The sequence below is a fragment of the Paramisgurnus dabryanus genome, chromosome 3, assembly GCF_030506205.2.
Source record: "Paramisgurnus dabryanus chromosome 3, PD_genome_1.1, whole genome shotgun sequence".
NCBI lineage: Eukaryota > Metazoa > Chordata > Actinopteri > Cypriniformes > Cobitidae > Paramisgurnus > Paramisgurnus dabryanus.
Genome location: NC_133339.1, coordinates 4,626,124 through 4,641,737, shown reverse-complemented (window position 1 = coordinate 4,641,737; position 15,614 = coordinate 4,626,124). Strand labels below are relative to the sequence as shown.

Genomic DNA, 15,614 nt, shown 5'->3' with positions numbered 1-15,614 from the left:
TCCTATATAGGTCCACAGATGAAAAATCCCCCATAATGGTTATCGTAATTGTTTGCATGCACGCGAGGATGCTCACGATTCTCCTCACCTGCAGCAGCGGCGTTCGGTTCCTATGCAATGGCCATGTCGTGCGCTGTCCGCGGTGCGCATAAATCCAAAATCCCTCTCTTCTCCTCTTCAGGCTGTTTGTCTTTTTATCATCCACCCACACGGGATTTTTCTCCAGCGCACGAGCGTCTCCTCCCGCGTGCAGATGCGCTCGCGGTTTGTGTGCGCAAAGCGACGCGAGCGCGCGCACGGGCGACTCCCTCCTTAATGAGGCGTGAGAGATTAAATCACCTTCGCCACAGATCTGTGAGAGAGAGAGAGAGAGAGAGAGAGAGAGAGAGAGAGAGACTGATTTGTATTCACTGGTAGTGTCTCTCTTTCTATCTCTCTTGATCATATGAGCAGTAATAAATGTAGGTTAATAAGATAGACATTAAACTATGTTAGTTTTGTAAGGTTTGTCTAGACATTTTCATTTATACAACACAATAATATTGTTAAAGAGTCTTTGTGTGATACCTGGAGTTGGCAATGTGTTGCCATTTTCATTCATTTAAATGGCAGCTGCTCGGTTATTGCAGGAATCTCTGGATGAGCGTTCCTTCACATTCCCATTCCTTTACAATACTTAAATTAAGGTAGGAACCTGAAATATAGCTAAAATATATCATAGACTTGGACATGGGCTGTTTTCCTTAGAGCAGACCTTTAAGGCACCATAGCAACTCCCTAGCAACCACCGTGCAACCTCCATGCAGGGGATTTAGCATGGGAAAAATCACTGACATTATCTACTGAAAATGTAAAATTCAAATAGATGTTGCAATGATTCAACTCAAATGACTTTGTTTTATTTTGACATTAATAACAAAAGGAAAAACGCATCACACAATGAAGTGAATGCAACAGAATGAAATCATGTGAGATGTGCATTATATCAGTCCACTGGCTGCAAATGTGATTTAATCTTTTCCATGTGTTTATAGGACATCTCTGCTTATCAGTCCCTTGGGTCTTATATTCAGTCAAGCAATACTGCTCCCATTAGGTCATTGCAATTGGATGGGGGCTCGGAAAATAAGACAATCAACAAGACATTAAAATAGTTTTATATTTCTCCCCTTCTCAATTTACGGCAAAAAACGTAAAATTTAGTTTATTTTACAACTATACCTAATGAACATGAAGCAGTGTTTCTGGTAACATTTAATAGTTACTGTAGTGTTTGTCAATATACATTTGCATGTTTTGTTTATCATATTTCATTATAGCCCTTTTCGTAAGATCCCATAGACCCACTTGTCCCTTAAAAATCCTTTCTTCCCTGTGACCACGAGGGAAATGATGCATGTTATTTACAACATGACATACCAGATGGGGAAGTGAAGCAGACCAAACTGCTGCGACATGCAAATAAACGGCTTCCTTCATTAAAATTCATAACACAAAAAAAGGTCATAGCCAGCAAACAGTCTGGGTGGACAGGTTGCACTTCTGCATTTCAGTACAGTAAAGTGGTGTTAAAAATGCAAAGCAGTACAAAGTGTTTCACTGGGGGAGAAACTGCATTTTTATGATGCAAGTTTTTGTGTCTATAAACAGAAATTAAATATATATAGTAGTCAACATTTGAAGTGGATCAAAAACATTCATCAAAGTTGTCCTAAGACAATAACGGGTACTGGGTATTGGTTTTAAGACAACTTTTAGGAAAGGTTTTGATCCACTTCAAATGTTGACTAGTGTATATTTGACACATCAGCATTTTTATCAGTAAGGGGATTTCTAAGTGTAATGTTTCACTTTATTTATTATGATTCAACTTGTATACTTAAATTTTTTAATTTCTTTGTATGAATTCAATATTTGGCTTAATGGCTTCATCTGATGTAAATTTTATAATAAGCCCACTTAGAAATCCCCTTAAAAATCTTTAATTTTCCCTGCTGTTTGTGTGTGTGTGTGTGTGTGTGTGTGTGTGTGTGTGTGTGTGTGTACCTGGTAATTATCACGTTGTGGGGACCAATTGTCCCCACAAAGATAGGAATACCAGTGTTTTTGTGACCTTGTGGGGACATTTTGATGTCCCCATGAGGAAACAAGCTTATAAATCTAACAAGATGATGTTTACTGAAAATCTAAGGTACAAGAAAGGTTTTTGTGATGGTTGGGGTTAGGGAATGGGGCAGGTAAGGGGAATAGAATATACAGTTTGTATGGTATAAAATGCATTACGTCTATGGAATGTCCCCACAAAACATGGAAACCAGAATGTGTGTGTGTGTGTGTGTGTGTGTGTATGTATACAAGTCCAAAAGCTTCTCATCGCTTGATGTGATCCTTTGAAAGATTTAAATGACATTAACAATACATTTCACTAATGTAAATCACAATTTAACATTTCATAAATCAATCTAGACTAACCATATTGCTTAGAGTTTAATAAATCATGGCTCAGAAACCATAAGTGAGCTTTTACGTTATCTTTTATTCAAGTATTCACTTCTTCTCGATGATTCTCCCAACATAATTTATGTGAAAATACTGACCAGTTTAAAACATTAAGATCTTTTCCAAAACTAAAAAAGGAGACGTTTGATACCATTATTTGAGGTCTTCAAATTAAAGGTTAAGCCAACAAAAAATAAAGATAATTTTCCCAGAAAATAATTAAAATCTTACATGCAAATGCACATATTATGAGATGATGGGAATTAATTTGACACAATGACTGATGGCAGGACCCTACGGCACAGATGATGACAGCACTGTATACATAAACATTTACTGTCAATCAAACAGCATATTTACTGTAGTCAGTATAGCCATAATATCTGTGTTGAGTCACAAGATTGTGTTAATAAACTATTCTAAAATAATGGGGCAGATCTCCAGACATGGTTTAGATTAAGGTATTACCTTACAAAAAAAAGACTGCATCTTGGGACAAAACAATGGCACTAATATAGCCTATTTTAAGATATGTCAGTTTAAGCTGTTTTCAGCTCAAACAAGCATTTAAGTCTTGGCCAAGACTTAAGCTCTGTCTGGGAAACTGACCCAATAAGTGCTGATATGTTTCCATGCATTACTGTATATTATTTAAAGGTATAGCGGAGGATTTTCTCAAATTTTAGAAAATAACCGCCTTCTCCACTTTTTTAAAAAATGCAATTGCGCAACACTCTTGATTGACAACTAGGAGGACCAATAGTCTTGATGATCCACCCGGAAATAGAAAATCCTCCGCAATACCTTTAAAGATTACCAGTAATTATACAAAAAAATACATTGTTCATTGGTCAACCTAATCAAAATCAAGCATTCTAGAGATCTGTTTAATATTTAATAAAGATGACCTGAGAACGACCTCATGTTTGTTGCTGTGATCATGTTTTTTAATTTAATTTTCATAAGAGACACATTACATGAAAAGACAGTTTGAGCTCAGACACCTGCTGGTTTTTGAGAGAGTTTAGAAAGCCCATCATGACAGAAGATTGGTCAGGACTTCAGCAGGTCAATAAAGAAACTGAATAATTTATTAAAGAGCCTCTTTGCTTTTAGAGCTAAAGACTAAATACTCACAATAAATTATGTTGAAACTAGCTAGAGGCAAAGAAAGGGAAAAATGACTCTGGATCAGATATGTGCTGGAACCACCCAGACCTGCCGACGTCGACCCAGATCCATTGCTGATCCGGGCCGGAATCATATGCTGACTTTGGGGCTGAAGATAAGAACACCACCTGCAAATCGCATGTACGCAATGATATATTTATAAGCGCACATGCGCACGCATAAACACACTCCTTGAACACTAAATTAAATGCAGCATGAAGTTTAAACAACTTAAGTCAGTTCAACCTACTTTTTTAACTTACAACAAGTTGAAATTGTTTAACTTATATTTTTTATATAACTTTAACTAAAAGGTAGGGTGCATGATCTCTGAAAGCCAATGTTGATATTTGAAATCACCTAAACAATCACGCCCCTACCCCAATAGAATCTGGACCTTCTTTTGATAGACCCGCCCCACACATACACAAATCAGGCAATGATGTCGTAGACACACCCCTTACTGCTGATTGGGCATAAGTGTGTTTTGGTAGTCGGCCCGACTTCCTTTTCCAAAGCGTTTTTCAGAAATCGTGGACTCCGCCTTTAACAAATTATGTTGATATGATATTTTTTACAGTGTGGTTATAAACAGAATCCAAACTTATATAAAAATCAAGTCCACGTGATGATGTGTTAGCCAATATCACAAGATGACAATTGTTTACAGTATTACAATCCACATGAAATCGCATTCATTCATTTTAGTTTAGCAGAAATTAGGCGAGAAAAAGAAACAGGAGACAAGACATTGCTGAGAATTGATACGATCATAAAAATGTATAAATTCAATTTATATATATTAAGATGGGACTTAAAAATATAAAAAATATAATTCATTTAAATTTCATATTTTGTACAGTGTAAGTGCATGCACTGGTTGATGGGATGTTTAAAGACTATAAGTCTTTATTCGACATACGCCAAATAACTATAAAACATGTTAAGCTTCCAGTTTCTGACCGCCTTTAATGATTTGTCTCTTTCTACAATTGATCATTGTCTAGAAGCAGACCATTTGCATAAAAACCAGGAGGCTTTTGTCTGGTTATGACATTGTGCTACAGAGAAATGAATAACTCACATCAGTTTGGTTTTTCTCTGTTACTCTTGATGTAAATGACTCCCATCATGTTCTCCATATTGATGCCAGGAAATATATTACTATAAGCTTAAATCACTATTAAACTAAATTCTGCTTCAATTTTAATATCACTGATATTATAATAAATAGAGTAATTTATCGTACTTAATTTATCTTGCTTGTATGCTTTAAACTCTAAAATCAGTTATTTTACTAAATCAAATAAAAATGTGATGCTTTTAAATAAGACTAACTCACACTCTACACTCGTCCTACTGTCACACACTTGTCACACAGAGACATTCAATGTCCAATTGAAAATGAGCTGAGATTGTTTCAAATAAAATCGTCATGGCAACAGGCATCTCTGTAAACCCCGAAGAGGACAATATAAGCATCCATTCCTATGAATTCATTCATAAATAGTTCTGTCTAGAATATTGTTAAATCAAACACCTCTCTATTTTGGGATTTTATTTTAGTCCACAACATCCATACACCCGTCCATCTAATCAATCAATCTATCATCTCAGACTAACAGAGTAGAGTATCTGGACTCTTACTATACACAAATCTCTGCTTCCCTCTACAGGACAGATTTTGTTATTGACTCAGCAAGCATAAAAAATGTTTAATCAAAAGTATGTTTTTAAAATCATACTTCAGTTTTAAAATCACTGTTTTACTGTAAAAATATTTTTGTAATAATAATATTACTGATGCAAGCTGTATGTTGTTTTTACTTTAGTATATTTTAAAGATTGGTTTATTTTATATACCGCTGGTGTAGTTTAATTTAAAACATATTCTTAAAAAAATAAATGTTTTAAAAAGTCTGAATGAAATGTCTCTGCTGTGTCTAACTGTTTTCAAAAGCAGTGTGCAAGAAAAGCAGGTGACGCAAGTAATGGATCCTCGGTAGGGTAGCCCGTCTCATTTCTTATTTAAATGTCTTTTACAATCTGTTTTAAAAGAAAGTTGTATGGGTTTTGCTCGATCATACTTTTATTCAAATGTTTTTGTTGTGTGTGTAACGTTTTGTGTTGTCGTCTTAGTCTCCAAAAGCACATCATGAGCAGAAAAGTCACCCAAAAAAGATTACAAAATCTTTATTAGCTCTAAAGATAAACCTTTATTGATTACATTCATAAAAAAACAACACCACATCCTTATAGAAATACTACATAATGACACTATTGCAAATAATAAGATAAAAACGGCAAATCGGAAACTTAACGTCTTACAAACTTGCAAAGGTGAAAAGTAACCGATATAACTACTCGTTTATCCTCTGTGCTATTTGGCTGTTAAATGGCCTTGAGGATACTTTTAAGGAAATTTTAATTATTATATTTATATATATATATATATATGCAGTTTTTTTTAATTTACTGTATGGGTCTGTTGTGTTTTTGACTATCACTGATCCAAAATGCCTGAAAGGGATCTTAACCCTTATGGGTTGTTGAGGCCATTTTTGTTTTTTTATGTCTTAACCTGGCCACAACTTTCTCTGTGTTTCAGCAAATGGAATGATTTTTGGTGACAAATCTTATATTGACACATATTTTGAGAAAAATGATTTGACATTTTTCAAAAACTCAACAATATATCACCCTCAGTACTGATCAAAACTACCAAATGCTTACAAAATTTCCATGATTTTAACTCCTTAATTGCCAAATTTATATGTGGTGTCACTGATTTGATGAAAAAAAACCACAAATATAAACCGATGCTACACAAAAACTAAAAATGCATCAAAGCCAATGTTTTTACAGATCTTTGGCATGCCCAAGAAGGTAAAAAAAATCTAGTCAAAAAACACTTTTTATATTGAAAATCTGTCAATTTGTGTGTTTTTCCCCCCAAATTAGTGACACCACTTATGAACTTGGCCATTTAAGAGTTAAAATCATGAAATTTTGCAAACATTTGGTAGTTTTGATCAGTTCCGATGTTGATTAACAGATTTATGAAAAAAAAATAGAAAAAAATATTAATCTGATAAATTTTAACAGCCGTTTAATTTAGTGGCCGTTTTGTACACGAACAACCCGAAAGGGTAGTGAATTTGAACAATGCACAAGTGTTAATAAACATTGACCTTGCTTCACCAACACGGTGAAGTCATCAACTTACAAGCAATGCAATAAATCTGCATTAACATCTATACCTATTCTTAACACCTAAAAGATTAAAATAAATGATAGAATTTAAATAAAAGATAGCATTTAAGTAAAAATAATGTTCCCTTAAACCAGCAATAAACAAAGTCCAAATAAATGTGATCACAAATCTCAACGACTACAGTTTTGACACCTGTTACCTTATCAGTACCCACAACTCTTAATATCTTGATTATGCAGAACTGGCTCATATATTCCAGCCAAAATAGACATTTTTTGGCATCACCAGATCTCAAATCGTGGGTCTCTATAGAGGATCTCACTGGATTCAATTCTGTTGTTGAAGAGCCTACAGAGATACAAACACAAGATTATATCAGCTACAACCACAACACACAATCATTATCATAAAAAACCCTTAGAAACATCCTAAAATGTACAGACTTTTGACTTGTAATATACACAAAGCTGCTTAGTACTGTAACCGATCACAGAGAATTTAATAATTTCATTTTCGTCATTTATTTTCAGTCTGCGTGCTATACAAACTGTTTGTAACATATACTTTCGTACTTCATATAAGTGTGATACACACACCTTACTGTCTTTATGTTACTGTATTGAGAGAGGATATTGTAGATTTTCTGTGCCCCAGCATCAGTGATGTTATTGCCACTAAAACTACAAAACAGATAAACAAAAATCATCAGAAACACAATAAATATTACAGGACACTCAATGCTTAATGTTGACAATCTCTCTCTCTGTCTTTCACTCACTCAATGATTTCTGCTTTGTGAAGGTTTGGCAGCAGGAGATCCAGACTCTGATCAGTTAGATGACACTGACTGAGATCCAGTTCTGTCAGACCTTCAGAATGATCCAGAACCAGCGCCAGTCCTCTACAGACCTGCAGGTCCAGCTGAGTCTGACTGAGATCCACTTCTTCACCCAGAGCCTGAGAAAGAGATTCAGCTTCCCCAGGACCCACATGAGAGAGAAACTGAAGCAGGATCGATTTATCACAGCTGAAAGAGAGACAGAGATGTTTTATTTGTGTATCTGTGCTTGTGTATGAATGATATGTGTTGATGTTTCCTCACCGGAGTTTAACAGAGTGTAAAACTGAGAAGAGTTGATGGATTCCAGCTGTATTAATCTCACAGTCGTGTAGACTCAGCTGTGTGAGGGTTTGTGTATCTTTATAAGCTCTCTGAATGACTGCAGATATCACACGGCAGTCTTCAGCAGTCAGTTGTAGAGTCTGTGTGTTTTCTGTCAGGTCCAGTGCTGAACCACAGGTGAAGTCCAGTTTGTGCTGCAGGGCAGAGAGCAAAACCACTGACGCCTCCTGCTGGACATCAGATGAACTGCAGCAGTGAATCATTCTCAATAACAGCCGTCTGTCAACACTGAAAACAAACAACAACTCATTCATAACAACTTCTGGTAATAACAATAAAAATAACATTTGTTACTACATAGAGAGAGGACCTAAGGCAGGAGACGTGACTGAAGAGAGTCTGAATGCTCTCTAGCTCCTCCTCTGGTATGGAGGTCCACATCATGTTGAGTGTAACTGCAGTGCAGTGTTGCAGTATAAAGCGCAGGGCTGCGCAGTGAACAGAGTCCAGCGATCTGCTCTGCAGGTTAATGCAGTTCTTCACTGAACTCAACAGACTGAACACAAACACTGAAGATCTCGACTCATAGATCTCTAGGATTAAACACAACATGAAGGTGGAGCTCATCCTGTAAACACACAAACATATATGATCATTTATTATAAATCAGATTAAATGTGTAAATACTATTTAAATATTTTTAGAGCACATTAAGGTTTTTTTTGGCTTTTCTGTAAGCTGAAGATTCAGTGTGATGTTTACCGCTGAAAGTGAATCTTGTTGAGAAATGGCAGTATTTCTCTGATGTTGAGTGTCGTGTTTCTTTCTTTAAGGTTAAGAATGATTGATGGAATTTCACACTGCAGGAAATAGTGAAGTTTTTCCCAGGGGAAGGAACAGGAAGTCAAATCTCCGCCCATTTTCTGTAGGAAGCACAGAGTCACTTCCTCTTCTTGAGCTTCATACACACATTCAGCCAGCGTCTGGAAAATTTCTTTAGAGAGTCTAAACACACAAAGAGATTTATTTTGTTTATTCGGTGTGGCTGCTGAGCATGAATATTGTACGTCTATACTGCAAATTTTATATATTATCATCCCTTAAGTTTTACACTTGTAACCATGGGCGAGGCTAGCCCCTTTTTAGGGGTGCTTCAGCACCCCTAAAAAGGAGCTCAGCACCCCTAAAACTTGGGGCAAGAAATTTAATTATTCTAAAATGTTCGTTCGTCTTTGACCAGGTTAAATAATGTCCAAAACATACTCCGTAGTTTGTGGTTTAAAATGAATAATAAGGTAGAAAATGAAAACCTCACCGCTTAGCAAATGGTGTCATCCTCTTCTTCTACTTCTCTGTACCTGCATCGCTTAGCCCGACCATTCAGTGCGAAACACACGCAGAGTGAGAATCAGTTAAAAGTGTTGTGATGCAACTTTTTTGTTCTAATCTTACAAAATGTTTACGTTATGTTTATAATGAGCGAGTACATCACGAATCAATCTTTCAAGCCGTGTTTTTGTCTTATAATGAATCACCATGGTACACGTATAATAAGTGTTTATTTTCGGATTATTTTAGTCCGGCGGGTACCCGCGCGCTGCGGAGTAGCAAAGTACCTGGGTGACTCGTCCATAGACTTAAAGTGTGTGTTGCAGGTTTTTTTTTTTACGAATTTGTGCAACTTGCTTGTGTGTAATAACCATTTAAAGTGTTATCCATTGTATTTTATGTTGTTGGGTATCACAAAACCCGAAAAAGTATGAAAAAGTACAGCGGTTTGCAATGATTCTCCTTTCCCCCACAACGCACTGTATGACGTCACGCTGGGGAGAGAATTTACCAAAGCCGCATTGAGAGCATTGAGAATGACTATAGAAAGACAAGTAAAGTACAGTTCTGATAGCGCAGATTATAGATAAATAGATAAATAGATAGATAGATAGATAGATAGATAGATAGATAGATAGACAGACAGACAGACAGACAGACAGACAGACAGATGGATAGGCTAGTATAGAGAGATAGGCAGACAGCCAGATAGCATAACGTTAGCATATCTTCGTGTAGAAAGTAAACAAACAATTAACATACTCGTGCATGCTGGCTTGAGGTTGCCATGATCCTGCCTGAAATGGGTGTAACTTTATGCGATCTTCAGCACAAACGGTTTTGGCAGCATGTCTCTAATCCAGGAAGGTGAGTGAGGCACGTCACATCTGTTCGCGGGGACCAGCGACCCAAACGCACTCACTTTCTTACAGCCAGTAGCGGAATGGCAATCGAGAGAGTCGGGACTTTCCCGGTGGGTCGATCTGATTATACATCAGTTATACATTTCGAGTTAACAACACCGTCTGGCGGCGTGATGTGCGCCGGTTCCCGCAGCCCGCTGGTCAAAGTGCAGCCTCTCTGCTCAACAAAGTATATGAAAGTGCTCAACCTGTTCGGCAGGTCCAAACATGTACAGGATTTATAAAAATACAATGAGCGGTTCCTCCTCAAATGGCATAGTCTGTCGTGATGTAAAAAGCCGCCGAACGCCTGTTTATTACAGTATGTATGCGGTCGGATCCGAGTGTGCTGCAGCTGCTGACTGCTGCGTATAAAATGATCGTGTGATTCGTTATAATCGCATAAACAATATAACAAAGCATCCTTTCATTTCACAAAACAATATATTTGAGATATTATTTGATAGACTAGTAAGTGTGGATAAAGGATGTTTAAAAATCTCTAGCCTGGTGGTCAGGACATAAATGGATCAAATCAGCAGATTTGCGAAGTTTTATTTATCTCCACAGATATCATAAATAATAATTAGCATGGTATCTTTGCAGTATAACACATTATATATTTCCTACGATGTATATATGATTTCCAAATTGTATACGCAAGTATTAAACAGCAATAAATGTCTCATCTATCTCTATGGCTCTGGCTGAGGCTTTCTCCACTTCTCCCCAGCGTGACGTCATCGCAGAATTGCGTAAAAAAACCGTTAATACCAAAAACGTAAAAAAAGTGTTCTTTAAGACCATTTTTGAGACATTTTAAAAATTATACACATATCTTGAGTGATTTATGTACCCATTAATCGACAGTGGTGGTTAACCTGCAACACGCCCTTTAAACGGAGAGAAGTAGCGCCGGTTACAATGTTCTTCCGCAAGACGCATGCAGTGCGTCTCAGTGGGTAGTTGCATGCGTGTGTCTCCGTTGTTAAAGTTTATTGTATGATTTATCGTTAATTTGAGACTTATTTTAACAATCGGGAGTCATGTAAACATGACATCACGTGCGTCTTTTCTGGTCAGTCGTCATGAAAACATGGCGTTTGGAACAGAGTGAAAACAAACTACATATCACTATATACCGGTAAGTTAACTGTCTGACTATCAAACTAGACAATAACTATTTTTTTAGTTGATCACATGTAGATTAATATGAAGGGGATAACGTTTTTAACCCTTAGTGCAGGAGTCACAAGTGTTTTGTTTTAGACATATAGTAAAGGTAATGGTGCAATTAAAGGACTGTTAAAAGAAAAGCTGCAAATTAACAAACTATTAATAAACCTACCATATGTTGGCATAAAAGTTATAAATTAGGAGATTTGTCATTTTGACAAAGGCAAAACGATACACTGTATATTCACATAAAACCATACCCACACTGCTGGTGTAGCCCACCTTTTGTCCTGATACTTTAATATGGCATTAATGGCAAAAATGTGCTAGCTCACCATTAATTAGAAATAAAAAGGTTGGCAAAAAAAAAATGCATCTGAAAACTAATCAGATTGATGCTTTAAAATATGTTATTTAAAAAAAATTCTAAGGGGGAGCATGCTCCCGGACCCTAGAGGGGTAATATTCTTCTAATCTTTTTCACCCCTGACCCATTTTCATGCCTGAAAGGTCTCCAAAAAAATCTTTATTTTGGCGTTAGTTGAACCAATGTTAAAATGATAGCTATTTTACAATAGACATATTATTGGTTTCTGTAGGAAAAAAGAGCGGGTGGTGGCAGCGGAGCTCATTGGGTGCTCAGCACCCCTAAAGCTCTAACCCTAGAATCGCCTCTGGTTGTAACAATTGTTTATTACTAAAACATTAAATAATATCATATTACCCATTACTATTTTTATTCTCATTGTATTCAATGATTTCAATATTAACACTGCTGAAAGCTATCACACAATCACAGACCTGAGAGTCGCTGGGCTCTGCTGACACAAGAGGAGAGTTAGAGAGAGAGACTTCATCCTGCATTCAGTCAAGTTTAAACACCGAACAGTCCAAAGTCTCAGAAGAGAAGACAAACTGCTCAAAACCCTGGACATCTCCATCTCTGACCGCTGTTTATCATTCAGATCAAGTGAGAGTTCATTTACACTGATAGGAGCTCCAACCCCTGAAGACCTCAATGCCCGCACTATTCTCAATACCATATAACCACTCAACCTGAAAACAACAACAATGCAGAATATAAATAGTTAAATATACAGAAATAAAAAGAAGATATTTAAAACAGTTCATTACCTGAGTGTGTGTATGTTTGTGATGCGTCTGAAGAGAAGTCTTGTTCCTCTGAGAGAGATGACTTGAGGTTTGACAGTGAAAGTGAGTTTATCAGCTGACAGATGTAAGACTTCACCCACAAACCTGCAGGTGCTGCTGGGTAATTTTCCTTCCAGACTGAGATTGAAGTCCAGAGCCTGAAACAGTGACATCACCAGATCTGGATTCTCTCTGAACTGAACCAGTTTAACCAGACTTAACACACAGCGCTTATCACCACTGAAAAACACAAGACTTTATTAAAACAAACAGATAAATAAATAACTAAACATCACCAATGATCCACGATCACTTCAGACAAACACATTCATGCACTACTGACCTCAGTTGTGAGATGTATGGCAGACATTGAAGTAAACTCATCACTTGACTCTCATCATCTGTGCAGTCTCTCAGCTCTACTGGTTTCTTCTCTGTTTGAAGCTTCAGCACTTCCAGGAGGATGGAGGTCTTTCTCTCTGAGAGATTTATGATCCAGACATCAGGTGACTGATAAACTGACTGTAATGCTGGAAGTAAACTCCTGCCTGTTTGACTCTCATAGTTCTTCACATGTGAGCAAAGATCCAGCAGGAAATCACTCTGGTTTATTTTAATAAAATCATAATCATCATAATATTCATCATCATAAGGGAATGTTTTGTAACTGCACACAGATGACAGCTGAGTAATGAATTTTGTTCCTGTATTGATGTCATTATTTACAGCTGCATCACAGATCCTCAGCAGAAACTTCACTGTAGACATTTGTTGTGTCTCATCATCACTGTAGTCAAACCTGATGAAATACAGACAACCAAACAACTCCTTTATTTGTGATAACACACAGCATGCATGCAATTATACAGTATAGCAAATAACAGCAACACATACAGTAGGGGACAAAAGTGATGTTTGCACAATATTTACATTTAATGACCTTGCAGGTTTGATTTAACTGTCCAAATATAAAAGAAACTCAACTTAGGTATTGTTATAGTCCTGCCCGTGTGTTCATCGTCCTCACTTGTGTCTTGTTTTGTAATCATCAGTCGTGTGTATTTATTTCCTGCCTTAGTTTTAGTATGTGGTCGGTTATCATCAATGTCTTATGTTAATGCTTGCCTGTTCAGGTTTTGTGTGAACCCGTATCTGTCATTGTTGTTATTCTCTGCAAGTCTTCTTGTTTATTGTTTTATTATTAGTGAATATATTCTCATTTAATGTTTCTCCTCGTCTCTCTCCGTACACATCTGTGACAGTATTTAATGATACAATATTTGGCAAAAGACAAAAACTGCAGAGTATCCGGGAATATGGGTTTAATTCCATAAAGCCCAAAAATACAGAAAACCAAAAGCTCATAGAAAATAAACCATACGATGACTACAATGTAATATTTTGTTGATCCTCTCTTTCTTGATTAATAAAATGCCATTCTCTTGGGCATGGGTGTAAATTTCATCTAACAGTGGGGGGACAATCAAATTTTAAAAGAGCAATTTTTGAAGAGGGCACAAATAATGCAGCCAGAATTGTACTTGTAAGGATAAATGTACACAGAGGACAGCCTAATATTCTTCTCCAAAATCATTTATTTCCCATTCTTTTCCCAAGGTTTTAAGCTTAAAATCATGGACATTCCCTCAAAAGCTTTGCTGATGTGTACTATGTACATTTTGGTAAACCATTTAAATTCATCCCAAAGCCAAAGATAAGATTCAGTTTACACTCCAAGCACAACTACACAAAACAAATACAAAACTTTTCAAAGACATCAATTGATCTCTATCAGATATCACTGCTGGCTACTAATCTATTTATTAAATTCATTTTAAAACATATTTATAATGTCTTATAATGGTTTTGAGCATCAAGTGTATTTAGTGTAGCGTCTCATACCTCAGTTGTGAGATGTATGGCAGACAGTGAAGTAAACTCATCACTTGACTCTCTTCATCTGTGAAGTTTATCAGCTTTACTGGTTTCTTCTCTGTTTGGAGCTTCAGCACTTCCAGGAGGATGGAGATCTTTCTCTCTGAGAGATTTATGATCCAGACATCAGGTGACTGATAAACTGACTGTAATGCTGGAAGTAAACTCCTGCCTGTTTGACTCGCATAGTCCTTCACATGTGAGTAAAGATCCAGCAGGAAATCCCTCTGTGTTTTTTTTATGTAATCATCATAGTCATAATATTCCTCATTATAAGGAAAGGTTTTGTAACTGCACACAGATGACAGCTGAGTAATGAAATTTGTTCCTGTATTGTTGTCATTATTTACAGCTGCATCACAGAGCCTCAGCAGAAACCTCAAAGCAGTCTTATCATCACTGCAGTCAAACCTGATGAAATACAGAAAACCAAACAACTCCTTTATTTGTAATAACACACAGCATGCATGCAATTATACAGTATAGCAAATAACAGCAACACACACAGTAGAGGACAAAAGTGATGTCCAGAAGAGATATTTGCACAACATTTACATTTAATGACCTTGCAGGTTTGATTTAACTGTCCAAATATAAAAGAAACTCAGCTTAGTTATTGTCATAATCCTGCCCCTCTGTTCATCGTCTTCACTTGTGTCTTGGTTTGTAATCATCAGTCTTGTGTATTTATTTCCTGCCTTAGTTTTAGTATGTGGTCGGTTATCATCAATGTCTTATGTAAATGCTTGCCTGTTTAGGTTTTGTGTGAACCCGTATCTGTCATTGTTGTTATTCTCTGCCAGTCTTCTTGTTTATTGATTTACAGTCGTGGCCAAAATTATTAGCACCCTTGGTAAATATGATCAAATAAGGCTGTAAAAAATTCATCTGCATTGTTAATCCTTTTGATTTTTTATTTAAAAAATTCACAAAAATGTATCCTTTCATTGGATAATAACAATTTAAAATGGAGGGGAAATATCATTATGAAATTAATGTTTTTCTCAAATACTCGTTGGACACAATTATTAGCACCCCTAGAAATTCTTATTGGTAAAATATCTCTGAAGTATATTCCCATTCATACTCACAATTTTGAGAAATCCAACATGAT

General features: G+C 36.4%; 2 protein-coding genes across 8 annotated transcripts in view; both read right to left on the bottom strand.

Moving 5' to 3' along the window:
- plppr2a (phospholipid phosphatase related 2a) overlaps nucleotides 1-725 on the bottom strand; it is a 36,834-nt gene extending 36,109 nt beyond the window's left edge. The window contains exons 1-2 of one of the 3 annotated variants that reach the window (XM_073813762.1): nucleotides 568-720; nucleotides 89-352 (exon numbers count right to left, since the gene is read on the bottom strand). The gene's annotated coding sequence lies outside the window, so the exon portion shown is untranslated. Of the gene's footprint in view, nucleotides 1-88 lie in introns of all 3 variants that reach the window. The other 2 variants (XM_065253089.2, XM_065253088.2) reach the window with 2 other exon arrangements.
- Nucleotides 726-5,878: 5,153 nt separating this feature from the next.
- Nucleotides 5,879-15,614, bottom strand: part of LOC135734156 (uncharacterized) — an 81,146-nt gene continuing 71,410 nt past the window's right edge. For 3 of the 5 annotated variants that reach the window (XM_065253044.1, XM_065253043.1, XM_073813761.1), the window contains 8 exons: nucleotides 12,548-12,805; nucleotides 12,215-12,469; nucleotides 8,769-9,011; nucleotides 8,377-8,634; nucleotides 7,986-8,294; nucleotides 7,662-7,910; nucleotides 7,480-7,563; nucleotides 5,879-7,231 (listed from right to left, as the gene is read on the bottom strand). In XM_065253044.1, the coding sequence (XP_065109116.1) occupies nucleotides 7,165-7,231; nucleotides 7,480-7,563; nucleotides 7,662-7,910; nucleotides 7,986-8,294; nucleotides 8,377-8,634; nucleotides 8,769-9,011; nucleotides 12,215-12,469; nucleotides 12,548-12,805 (1,723 nt within the window). In that variant the 3' untranslated portion in view covers nucleotides 5,879-7,164. Of the gene's footprint in view, nucleotides 7,232-7,479; nucleotides 7,564-7,661; nucleotides 7,911-7,985; nucleotides 8,295-8,376; nucleotides 8,635-8,768; nucleotides 9,012-12,214; nucleotides 12,470-12,547; nucleotides 12,806-12,908; nucleotides 13,365-14,467; nucleotides 14,912-15,614 lie in introns of all 5 variants that reach the window. The other 2 variants (XM_065253041.1, XM_065253042.1) reach the window with 2 other exon arrangements.